Source organism: Emys orbicularis, chromosome 10, assembly GCF_028017835.1.
Source record: "Emys orbicularis isolate rEmyOrb1 chromosome 10, rEmyOrb1.hap1, whole genome shotgun sequence".
Classification (NCBI taxonomy): Eukaryota; Metazoa; Chordata; order Testudines; family Emydidae; genus Emys; species Emys orbicularis.
The window spans coordinates 61,120,337-61,134,077 of record NC_088692.1 but is presented as its reverse complement, the minus strand read 5'-3'; the positions used below and the strand labels follow the sequence as shown (position 1 = coordinate 61,134,077).

The 13,741-nt window shown below is 41.7% G+C and overlaps 1 protein-coding gene across 1 annotated transcript in view; it reads right to left on the bottom strand.

Annotated features, from left to right (window-relative positions):
- The window catches only part of LRRC49 (leucine rich repeat containing 49), a 132,154-nt gene that overhangs the window by 64,840 nt on the left and 53,573 nt on the right, over nt 1–13,741 (bottom strand). The window contains exon 10 of the mRNA XM_065412155.1: nt 1,537–1,684. Within this exon, the coding sequence (XP_065268227.1) occupies nt 1,537–1,684 (148 nt within the window). The remainder of the gene's footprint in view (nt 1–1,536; nt 1,685–13,741) is intronic.

Here is a 13,741-nt window from a genome sequence, read left to right as displayed (position 1 = left end):
CTTTGAGAGAAAAAAAAAAAACTTACAAAGTGTGTCATCCAAAAAGGTTCAGTTTATTTTGTCAACTGAAGTTTGAGGGGTGAAGAGCTAAAGACTTTCAAATCCCATCCCAATTATCTACAGGTTAAACAATTGGATAGGTTTGTTTTTCTTAACTGGAACTGGTGTGGACAAGAGATATACACTTGCAGCCCGAGGGTAATATTTTCACAGTCCAAACATGACTTAGGAGCCTAAGTCTCATAGGAAGTTAACAGGACTTAGGTGCTTTTGAAAAATGTTACCCTTAGCCTCTGCTCTCACTTCAATGAAAACTTTTGCCAGCAGAGATGGCATGCCAAACAGAAATGAAGGGGAATATGCAGTAATAGCACCCACTATAAATAATTTTCAGACCAACAGCTTCTACAACTTTCTTGCAGAAGAAATGAAGGAATTTCTAAAAGAGCAATGACCAGGTCTATTAGTTGTCTGCAAGGCAAAGCAAGACTGGGGAATTCAGGATATTCAGGTGGGCCATACAATAAAGGAGAAAAAAATTACAATCCAAGTAGAGTTTTGGTCTATTCATCAAGTGAAGTTAGACAATGACCACTCATAGAAACATCAAGCTAGATATTGCCCAGTGTATACCAGTGCAACATGCTGTTGCCACTCAGAACACCTGAATTCAGTGTTGCCCACTCAATTTTATCATGAGCTTCATGATATTTGGTATTTTTCTTACAGACCTAGCTCCTGAAGTCATATATGTGAGAAACTCAGCTTTCATTTAAAAAACAAAACAAAAAAAACAACAGAATTTTAAGTCCTCATGCTTGTGGGAAAAGCTTGAAAATGTGAAACCGTAAGGCTCAAAAACCTGAAGGCACATAACGAATGATATAAATAAATCTCATGGTTTGGGGGGGGGGCAATTCTTTTTTGGGGGGGAGGGGGAGCCTTGAGTGCTTAACAATACTGTGGATTTTAAGACAACTATGGGACAAAAAGCTGGCAGAGATCAGACATAACAGAGCTGAGGAACTCAACAAGGATGTGGGCCTAGTTAGTTAAAGGTATTAACAGAGGGCTTGTTCTTCCAACAGGTGATAACTCACCAGTATAGTGGTTGTGAGGACATGTACTGTTACTTAAATCTGCAGAAGGAAGCCAGGAATGACTGGGATGGGGAAGGTTCTAGGCAGAAGCACTATACTGAACCAAGGAGTCAGTAGTTTTAGAGATAATATATTTTCCTTATTGTAATAACATTCTTTGTTCAATGTTTAGAAGAAAATACCTCTGATATTCTTTACCATTGTTAGGGAACAGTTGTCACAGTATGGGTGAATAAAAATAAATGTGTTAGAGTTAAGCAAGAAAAATACATACTCATGTAGTATAAAACAAAACCAAGTTACAATATTGTAATGTTCAAGTTATTCAGAGGTAGATATAACGTACAAGTTTTTCCATACATAGAGCCTAGCAATCCTATTCGCCAATTTTAATGCTTACAGCATCTGATGAATACTTTTTCAGAAAGTTCCTTACCGTGATTCTCTTCATATCTAACTGTCGGAGCTGCATCATATGATGGAGAATAGTGTTCTTGTACCATGTCTCCTGAGCTATCGGATTGCCATCAAGGGTGATATCAGACAGGGATGAGGAATCAGCAAGGCACAGAATGTTGTCAAAACTGCACATAAAAAAGGGAATTGCTTTTAACGCAACTGAGGAATCAATTTTCTTCACAAAGACATACAAGCTACAGGAAGGCATTCTCTAAACGCTAAATATGCTTACATCAAAAGTGTGTTACAAATGAATATGAATTGTTCTTGCTTCCCTCCCCTCTATCACTAATTCTTTAGGAATTGGTAGTTTTTTGAAACAGGATCTCTGAACATGTTAAGCAAATATTTCAACAAGGCATTTAAAAAATAAATGAGTAGCAACAAAAACTATCCTTGCTCAATTAATTTCATGATTTGATAACACTATTGCTCTTCATTTTATATCTTTATATATTGGTTGATGTCAATTAAAATAAAATAATAAAAATAATAATAGAAAAGGAGTTACAAGATGCATTTACTATTTGTAGCATGACGTTAGCCCTGTATTCACAAGATACTGTCTCTTGGAAGAATCAGAAAACTGAAGTTCATAACCACTTGCAGGCATTATAACCCCCAAAATAAGAACGATTGTCATTTTCTTGGCTAAATTTTACTTTGAATACTTAATTTTGCCTAAGTAAATTTCCCCACTACCAGCATTGGAGAAAGATGTTATTTTTCTTAATTTACTGTCCTAAAAATATTATATAGAGCTTCTCAGCACTGCTAAACATCTGCCATAATTCACTTTAACGGAAGCTGATTCAGTGGTGGGTGAAGGGATTCCTTTTTCCATAGTTCGCACAGTAGTTTGGAATTTTTCAAGATCTTAAAAATATAAGATATGGCAGCATTTTTTTACCTAATTAGAATCACAGAATATCAGGGCTGGAAGGGACCTCAGGAGGTCATCTAGTCCAAACCCGCGCTCAAAGCAGGCCCAATCCCTAGACAGATTTTTGCCCCATATCCCTAAATGGCCCCCCTCAAGGATTGAATTTACAACCCTGGGTTTAGCAGGCCAATGCTCAAACCACTGAGCTATCCCTCCCCCCTGTTCCAAACTGCTGAATCGTGTGAATTAAAGCAAAATAAGGAATTAATTCAGGATCCCTGTATCATAAAATATACATTGTTCCTTTATTTTGACACACCTTTTTTTCTGATATTTAATAATGTGCAAGAACACGCACTGCTCAAATATTTTGTAAAAAATAAATTCTTAGTAATAAGACCTTAGTACAGTGCTCATCTATTTATATATTTTCTGAGAAGAGTGCAAAGACCACTAATGTTTGTGTGTATTATAAAATGTGCAGATTAGTGAAGTTCTGCTCATATTTCATGTTTCTGAGGCTAGGTCTACACTACGGGGGGGGGGGGGTCGACCTAAGATACGCAACTTCAGCTACATGAATAGCGTAGCTGAAGTTGCGTATTTTAGGTCGACTTACCTGGCTGTGAGGACGGCGGCGAGTCGACCGCTGCCGCGCCGCCGTCGACTCCGCTTCCGCCTCTTGCCACGGTGGCTTTCCGGAGTCGATGGCAGAGCGATCAGGGATTGATTTTATCGCGTCTTCACTAGACGCGATAAGTTGATCCCCAATAGATCGATTGCTACCCGCCGATCCGGCGGGTAGTGAAGACGTGCCCTGAGTATATCAGAAGTTGATGGATATTTTTCTTAAATGCCATTAGTTAGATAAGAGCCTACGCTTGCCAGCATCCGAAGGACATTTCCAATCGTATTATTATGTACATTTATATGTCCTCTATGTAAAACTATGGCTGCCAAAATTTCATTGAAACCTGGCTATGTGCTGGTCTAGTTAAAAAACAAATACTATATGAAAATACAAGAAGACTCCTTTGAGAAGTGGAGAGACAGATTCAAGACACCCTTTCTAATCCTTCAAAAAAGGAAAAGCAGACAGTGGAAAAATCCAAATGTTCTAAGATAAACATTGTAAACAATAGCAAAAACATTTCTATATGAAGGTATAACAACATGCTGCCGCTTCGATCTGTGTATGGAAGACCACTCCATGCAGAAAAAGGGCTCTGGTGCCTTCATCCTCCCAGAGGGCAACAAAAAATATTGTGCACCCTACAGAAACTGCAGCCAAAAGGGGACCTTGCAAGTATGGCTCCATTGCAGACACTGGAGACCAGAGCCGTAGGAGAGGTCCAAGGCCTCCATGCAGATGGCCAGGCCTCCTGCAAATCCTGGGCGAGACATCATATGAGGTGCCTTACCACCCCATAACAGTAGACCTTTGTGCGGATACAAAATTTGTATCTGCATCTGATCCACAATCCGCAAAAATGGTCCATGGATATAAAACGGATATCCGCAGATTTGCAGGGCTCTACAGAACAGCGCAGGAGAATGTCTATAAGGAAATCCTTACAGAGTTTCTGTGAATGATAAATCCCCTCTTTTAAAAGACAACTATTTAAACAAGGGGTGGGCAAACTATGGCCCACGGACTGGATCCGGCCCGCCAGCCATTTTAAGCCAGCCCTCATGCTCCCACTGGGGAATGGAGTCTGGGGCTTGCCCCGCTCCAGCCCCGGGGGGCGCAGGGTCGGGGACTGCTCCACGTGGCTCCCGGAAGCCATGGCATGGCCCCCCTCCGGTGCTCCAGCCAGGGATCAGGGTTAGGGGCTGCTCCACGAGGCTCCTGGAAGCAGCATCATGGTCCCCCTCCGGCTCCTATGTGCTCCAATGGCCCCCTCTGGCGCTCCAATGGGAGCTGCAGGGGCAGTGCCTGCCGACAGGGCAGCATGCAGAGCTGCCTGGCTGCACCTCCATGTAGGAGCCGGAGAAGGGACATGCCGCTGCTTCTGGAAGTTGCTTGAGGTAAGTGCCGCCCAGAACCAGCACCCCTGAGCCTCTCCCCAACCCCCTGCCCCAGCTGTGATCCCCCTCCCACCCTCCGAATCCCTCGATCCCAGCCTGGAGCACACTCCAACACCCCAAACTCCTCATCCCCAGCCCCATTCCAGAGCCCACAACCCCAGCTGGAGCCCTCCCCTGCACTCCACTCCCCCGCCCCAGCCCGGAGCCCCGTTCCCCACCCTGAACTCCTCATTTCTGACCCCACCCTGGAGCCCGCACCCCCAACCAGAGCCCTCCCGCACCCCAACCCCAATTTTGTGAGCATTCGTGGCCTGCCATACAATTTCTATTCCCAGATGTGGCCCTCGGGCCACAAAGTTTGCCCACCCCTGATTTAAACTATGATTCTTTAATATACACAAGTGCTATGATTTAAATATCAGCCCAGGGCAATTATGCCACATGACCATAGAAAACCATGGTAGTGTTAAAGCATCATGTTATTACCTAATAATCATGCAGTTAATACTTGCGACCACAGTATAAAAGATTACAAATATCTTCTGTATTAAATGCTTCCTCTTTTGGTAAACTTTAAAAAAGTATTTTCTCCATCCAGTTGCTAGTTTTATGAGTAAGTACTTGTTTCAGTACTGCATTTTCCACATTTCTCAACCGACAGCTTGATCTACCTTATAGATCTACAGGACACATATGACTAGACTGCAAATATGTCTACATTCCATACAGCAAGAACTGCTTTGGTATGCTGTCCTTTGTGACTCACAAGATCAAAACAAAAGCTACTTCTTTATCCGAAGATACATATTTCTAAATACACTATATTAAGTCTTGCCGATTTAAAACAACTTACAAAAACAAATGTTAGTATAAAAAATTAATAAATGGGCAAAACAGGTTTCACATAGTGATACGTTGCTGAAAAATATAACACAATGAGCTACATAAAAGGTGCACTCATGGAGTGGATGAATGGCACTATGTGCAAAAAGTTTTAGTAATACCCACTGCACTAAAACTGGATAATGAAACTCGTGCTGGTGAAATTATTTGAGAAATGATATAAGCAATGAAGAACAGAGGAGAAAAGACTATTGGGATTTGTTAATAATTACATTTTGCACTTCTATAATGTCTTCCTTCTGAGGGCCTCAAAGAATTTTACAAAATAAATGACACCAAGCCTTATTACGTTTTCTATCACATTTCTGTGTAACAACAAACTAATGGATATAGCACCTACAAGAATGAACCCATGTGATGGAGCACCATAAGCTCTAAACAAAGGAGTTACTTGGCAAAGGGGAAAAGCAACATCCTTTCACATCTAACTATATTTTAATGAAGGGAAACTGATCAGCTAAAAGCTTTAAATACCTAATGTGAAAGCCTGGGCCTAGTGAAATCAGTGGAAGTTTTGGCACGGACTTCAACAGAGCCAGCATTTCACCGACAGAGAATCCTGTGGCACCTTATAGACTAGCAGACGTATTGGAGCATAAGCTTTCGTGGGTGAATACCCACTTCGTCAGATGAACGTAGTGGAAATTTCCAGAGGCAGGTATAAATATGCAGACAAGAATCAGTCTAGAGATAATGAGGTTAGTTCAGTCAGGGAGGATGAGGCCCTCTTCTAGCAGCTGAGGTGTAAATACCAAGGGAGGAGAAACTGCTTTTGTAGTTGGCTAGCCATTCACAGTCTTTGTTTATCCTGATCTGATGGTGTCAAATTTGCAAATGAACTGAAGCTCAGCAGTTTCTCTTTGAAGTCTGGTCCTGAAGATTTTTTGCTGCAGGATGGCTACCTTTAAATCTGCTATTGTGTGTCCAGGGAGGTTGAAGTGTTCTCCTACAGGTTTTTGTGACTGAATGACTGCAGAGTCCATGGTGTGAAAAAAACTCCGAAGTAGAGGGGAGAAGGGAGAGTAGTGGAGCACCCACAGGGACAACCATATTGAAGAACCTCAGTTACTGCACAGGGTGATTAATCTTCTCATTCTTCGACGAGTGTCCCTCTGGGTGCTCCACTTTCGGTGACTGTAGAGCAGTGCCTCTTGGTGGAAGGGAGGGGCTTTGGAGTTGCAGTGGTGGTGGATGATAAAACTGTATGTCCAAATGAAGCGTTTGATGACATGTGCTGCTCTATGGCATAATGATGGGTGAATGTATGGGCTGACGCCCAGGTTGCTGATTTACAGATGTCCATAATGGGCACATTGTTGAGGAAGGCTACTGAGGCAGAGAGTGCTCTGGTGAAGCGTGTGCAAGTCCCCGGTGGGGGTTGTAGCTGTTGATGGCAATAGCAAAAGTCAATGCAGCCGGAGAGCCATTTAGACAGCCTCTGTTTGTATATGGCGTCTCCCTTAGATCATTCCGTGATGGAAAGAAATAACTTTGGTGACTTTCTGAAAGCCTTCGTCCTCTCAATGTAAAATGCTACACCCTCGGACATTCAGGGTGTGAAGCATTGCTTCTTGTTATTCCCGTGAGGTTCTGGGAAGAATGATGGGAGATGGATGGGTTAATTCAAATGGAATTATGAAACTACCTTATGTAAAAATTTGGGTGTCTGGTCTTAGGGTAACTTTGTTTTTGAAAAATATTGTGTGTGGGGGGGGGTGCTATGAGGGCCTCGTTTCTCATTGAGCGGATGTGATAGCAATGAGAATGGCCGCCTTCATCAAGAGATGGAGAAGTGAACACGTCGCTAACGGTTTAAAAGGGGGTCCAGTAATGCATCGCAGCACCAGATTGAGGTCTCATGATGGAGTAGGGGTTCGTATTTCAGGGTAAAGGTTATAAAGACCCTTGAGAAAGCATTTAATGGTCAGGTGGGCGAAGATCGAGAACTCGTCCACTTTGCGTTGAACGCCGAGATTGCTGTGAGGTATACTCTGATCGAGCTCATTGAGAGACCAGATTTCTTAAGTTCCAGTATGTAGTCCAGTACCAGTGGTAAAGGAGAGGTAGTCGCCACTTTTTGTCTATTCTGGCACCATGTATGGAATCTCTTCCAAATTGTGTAGGCAGATATGCCAGACTTTCTGCTGTTTAAAAGAATGTCCCTTTCCTCCTCTGAACAGGTCATTTCACTGTCTTGAAGATGGCTGTGCGCCCACCATGCACTCTTTCCCTTCTACCACATCTCCGGTCTCAGGACGCAGGCCAGGTCTACCACCCAAACCTGGCAAGACTCGACCGGAAGGCATGACTACTCCATGATTCCAAGAGGTAAGGAAACCACATTTGTCTGGGCCACAGGGGGTGGGGGGTAAGGGGTTATCAAAAATGACTCTGGTGTTGTCGGTCCTGATCTTGTGTATGACTCTGGAATAGGAGAGGGGTCGGGGGAAAAGGTGTATAATAGGGGTGCATCCCATCTGACGAGAAAAGCAAAAGTGTGGGCACTTGGCATTTTGGGATGTCACAAAGAGGTCTATAGTTGAGACTCCCCAGTGTTTGAATATGATCTGTAGTACTCTGGTGTTCATTTCCCACTTGTGGGCCTAGGAAAGTTTTCTGCTCAGTGCATCTGTAGTGGTGTTTTGACATCCTGTAGGTAGGAGGTTGAGATGTCAGTGTTGTGGAGGATGCACCAGTTCCATAGTAGCATGGCTTCTGTGCACCCTACTTATCGGTTTATATAAAACATAAAAGTGACGTGGTCTATCAGAACCTATATGGCCTTGTCCCTGATCATGGGTAGAAAGTGTGAGCATGCACTGCGGACTGCCCACAGCTCCAGCTGGTTTATGTGTAGTGTTGATTCCGATGGGGACCAGAGGCCTTGAATCATGTGGTTGTGCAGGTGTGCCTCCCCCCATCCCAGCCCTGCAACCTAGCAGAGAAACGTCTGTTGTGAGTATCATTGATGGAAGGGTCTGTATGACGGGAACTCCTGTGCAAACATTGTGTGGTTGAGTCCACCAATGTAGATAATTTTTTCTTTGGTTGGCATCATAAGACGCTTGTTTATGCTGTGTCTGTGTGGAATATACACTGTCCTGAGCCACCCTTGCAAGCATCGCATATGCAGTCTGGAATATTTGACGACAAATGTCATCACTAACATGTGCCCTAAGAGTTGGAGGCAGATCCTGGCCAATGTCTGTGGGCTGACTTGTGGTGATTAGATTGACTAGAGTGGTAAATCTGCATCAGGGCAAAGAGGCAGTAGCTTCCAGAGAGTCCCTGTCATCTGGGGTGGATCTGGAATGGGACTGTCTGCCCCGCTCATTCATGGTCTCTACCACCAGAGAGTTTGGTGTAGGGTGTGAATATAGAAATTCCATCCCTTTGGAAAGGACACAGCATTTTTTACCCACTCTTTTGCAGGTGGGCATAATTGTTGCTGGGGTCTGCCAGATGGTCTTGGCTGGGTCCATAAGAACCTTGTTTATTGGGAAGGCAATCTTGAAGTCTGGAGAACGTCCAGCAATTTATGTTGGGACTCCACCACTTCTTCCAGCAGTATCGCCAGGAAATCTGCAATCCTGTATAAAGTCATCCCCCATTGTGGGTGGTGGGGCATGATAGCTTCATCCGGAGAAGAGGATGAAAAATTGGCAGCTGGTGTGACTTCCTGATCCGAAGTCTTCTCCAATTCCTCTACTGCCTCTTCTGGAGGTTCAGAGGGTGATGGAGAATGCCTCAACCTCTCCTTGGGTGGACTGGGAAGATAAGGATAGTGTTGGTGGTACGTTGCCCATGGGTCCCAGTATGGCCACTGTGGTGGAAATGGCATAGGTGGCAGCATCCATGGATGTCTGTACCATCCTTGAGTTTCAGGTCTGGGGTGGTATTCATGCGCTTTGGCAGACCTGGTCTGGTAGCTGTGTGGAAAGGCAAGATTTCCCCGATATCATCATCATCATCACTGGATAAAGGAGGAGCTGATCTGGGTGGGGTGGTAAGTTGGCACAGTACCAAGTGTGCTGGAGTGAGCTCAGTACCAAGGAGTGGAGATTCCAGTGCCAAGGAGACCAGAAGATCTTTATGGCAGAGAAATTGCTGCAGTACCAAGAGCAATGGTACCAAGGAGGGTGTTGTCGGTGGTATCGATGCCTTTACCTCAGTTGTCGGTGCCAACGGTCATGTGCTATGAGCTGTGGAGGCAGAAGGTGGCACCATAAACTGCAGTGCTGCCAACCTGCTTGGTGCCACATGTTTGAGCGTCTCCAGCAGTACCGAGACAAGGATAGTAGGTTTCCCTTTAGTGCCTTTTTCCAAGCCAGCCCGCTTAGGGTCTTTGGCTCGCACAGTACCCTTGGTACTAGATGGTCCCACTACCTCAGAGGTTGATGGTCTTGGTGCAGTCTATACCAATAGGGTCTGACAGATTGGGGAATGTCTCTTTTTGGCAGATTCACGAGGAAGGGAGGTCGGCACCTGCTTCTTTGTCACCTTTTTGGCGGAGTGCTCCTTCCTCTAAGAGGGTGTTGACGAACCTCTGTCAGATGCCACCGTTGGAGACCAATGCCCAGAAGGGGTCTGTGATCCTGAATCGGACACTGGGTGCAGAGACTTCTCCGTCATGAGAAGTTTTAGGTGTAGGACCCTTGCTTTCCTAGCGTGAGCCTTGAGATTGTGGCAGTGTGAGCACTTTTGTGGTATGTGTGTTTAGCCAAGGCAGTGGACACACTGAGGATGGGGAGCCGGGCATGCCCCTTAGAATAGGGTTTCTCCCAAGAGGGCGGGTAACTATACTACACTAAGGGGTATCCTAATAACTGAAAATTAAAGTCCAAAGATAAGATTTTTTTTTTTAAGAAAGAATGAATGGGGGAAAGGTAGGGTAGTAAAATACTGGCTGTTAACTATTGATTAACCAGTATTCTAAAGTTAAAGCTAGACTATGATAAGCTCAGAGGTGCTGCCAATTGCTCAGTCTCAAGCCAAGAGCCATAGAGAAGGAACTGAGGGAGGTTTGGTCGCACAGCGCTATGTAACCACCTGAGACAGCGCGAGACAGGGACAACACAGGTGCAACCCAACAAGGCACTGCTGCTAAAAATCTCCAATTACAAGAGCAAGGGTGCAGATTCACCTAAAGTGGAGCACCCACAGGGACAATCCTCAAAGTAGTGGGGGGTTTTCCCCAAAAAGAAGGGCACTACAGTTCAAACTATCATATACCAAATTAAACATGTTCTTGAAGGCTCTAATGACTTGTTCAATTTTTTTTCTTCTCTAATTAGAGCAGGAAAAAATGTGTCTATATCCTAGATATGCCAGTCATCATGAACTAAACTCTGGAGATCTACAAAGAGCTATAAATATCCATCTGTAATACAAATGCACAAACAATACAGACTATGAGTAGTAAAATATTTCCCGCAACCGAATGAAGTACTGTAACCATTATTCTCTAATTAGCTGTTGGTTTTGATTATGACCTATACGTGCATGTTTAAACAGACTTTTTAAGAAGAAAAAAAAAAGATATATTTGATATTATCACTTCTCTAACAACAGATTCTGCAAGGATCTCCCCAAATTACTTTGGTGACATAACATTCCAAAAATATTTACAAATGATAGAAGAACATTACTAATACTAAAGATTTTCTTTGATAAATAATAAATACTAAGCCATTCTTGACATATAATGAAATATATTTTTCCTAATTAACCTGCAAAAAACATGAGAGGAAGGATTGTCTTGCCATTCTTGAGGAGGAAGGATTGAGATTCTCCCTGTGAAATTCATAACGTTGACCATGTCCAGTGTTTAAAGGTATCAAAAATTCCAGGCTAATCATAAAATATTTTAATACAGTATTTGTTTAAATAAGTTACTTTACAAACTACACAGGGTTTTTTAAATAACAGTAATATATACAATCTTCTCTCTAAAGGAAAATAAACCAATTTTTCAGTAAGTTTAAAATGTCCTACTTCCCAGAAGATGGCTCAATTTCCTGTTTGAGGCAGGAGATGGTAAGGGGCATTGGACCATAAACATTGGGACAATTTCCTCTCATATGACAGGCAAGCCATGAAGGGGGACCTCTCTCTCCCTCTAATGACTTAGCTATAGAGCTGGGCAGAAAATGGTTTTCCTGTCTCATGAACATTTTCAAGACCTCCACAATGTTTGTGCTCCATATCTGGGTGAAACTGAGACCTTTTCAAAGTTTTATGTGGAATCGGGGGAGAGGGAAGAGAGAGAGACACCCCAGAAAAGCCAACATATCCTAGATATGCCCGATTCACAGCAGGAACATGAATATGAGTCTCTCACATCCCAGGGAGTACCTTAACCACTGAGCTATTGACTATTCTTGGGTGGGTGTCCCCTCATGAAATTCTATCCTGGACATAAGAAACCATCCTAACAAAAGTTCCAGTGAAACAGACCCTCTTTTCCCTCAAAAAGTTTCAGTTTCAACTAATGAGCATTTTCTGACAAAAAACATTTCATCTAAAAATTCCTGACCAGCTTTACATAGCTAGAGCCTTAAAAGAACAGGACTCTTCAGCCCACTTCTTAGTTCAATAACATTGCTAAGAGTATAACAGCAGAGTTATAAAAGAAATTGGAGGAAATATATTTTTGAAGAAAAAAGATTTAGTGGGGAAGCATGTAAAGATGCAGGCAATAACTGGACTTAGTTATCAATATGTATCCTCTTGTTTATTGAAATTGTGTCAGTGGGAAAAAGAAGATAAATGTACAATTTTCTTGAAACTAAATTAAAAATTCAATTTTAGATCTATTTAACTTTACCATAGACTTCAAAAATATTTTGTACACGTTTCTGCCACTTTCATTAACGTAATGAACTCCACAATAATCACTTTTACTGACTTTAAAAGATATTCTAAGGTATTATCTCAACTCAATTACAAAGTGAGAATGAGCATGAACAAGGCAGACATGAGTCAAACTATGGCATCAAATTCTTTAATGTTATTTATATAATCAAATTGCTTGTTTTATAACAAAAATTATGTATTTCTATTTTTACTACTCAAATATTTTGTTTAAAATTAAGGTCTGGTAAAATACCTTGGTTATGCTTCATTAAGCTAAGAAATGCTTAAACATGCTACTATGCAATTCTAAGAATGATCAATTTAGATTTTTGCTGGACATAATACTGAACTAAAATTATTTTTAAGTTAATAAAAAACTATAAAAGATTCAAAACTCAGTTAAGGAATACACATGAAGATTTAAAATTACAAATAAATACAGTTTAAAATTAAAGGGTATTTACTCATTTAGTTACCTGCTAAAACTATATTTTGGAATTGTGGCCTTTCCTTGCTACACTTGGCCATGTCAAAACCACCTAAAACAGGAAAAGGAATTAAGAGAATGCAGATTCCAGCATTATGCCGGGTGTTTCTGATATGATCAAATGATGCAAGAGAAACAAACGTGACCTTTGATAATTATAAAAAGGATCTCAATTAACCTTTAAAGCTGATCAGTCTGTTGGAAAAAATACAGTGCAATATAAGGCTCAACTCCATAAACATTTCCTCCTGAGTAACTTTATTGATCTGAGCAGCCTCAACAATTTCAGTGGGATTATTCATGCATGACAACATCTTTATGATCAGGCCAATAGTCTGCAACACATTCTGATCACCTCGCTGGTAATTCCATAATCCAAAGGGAAATAGTGTATTTTCAGTAAAGTTATTATTTATACAAAATTTGTTTCCTTCTAAAAGTTTGTTATGCAAGAATGTCTGTAAATAGAACAAAACTGTTCACAATCTTACATCAATGATATTACTGATGATCAGACAAAATGGTGTTAAGCACAATATGAAAACCTAAACAGACATATTTGTGGACTGAAAATAATAACTGCATTAAAATAATTCCTCCTTCACTTACTGAACAAATCTGATTCTGTGATTTCCTACAACAGTTAACAATATAAGCACCTAAGAATCAATCTTGCCCCACTCAAGTCAATGAGAGTTTTGTTATTGATTTCAATGGGAGCAGAACTAGGCCACTAAGGCCAAGGAGGAGTGTAAAATTACACTTGCTTTATGTGCTGGTGGTTTGATACGATTTTAAAATATTGTATTTAAAAGTGTATTATTCATTTTCAAGTTAAGCAATCACTCGAGGGATCAATAAACATTGATCTTGTAATAAAGTTGTGCAGAGTATTTTGTATTATTACTTCATACGTTCTATCAGTGCATCCTGCTCTAATCATTCTGTTAAACATTAATCTAAAAAGACCCCTAAGATAAATATTATCAGGAGGGTACCAGTTTTTAAACTGTCCTATAGACATAC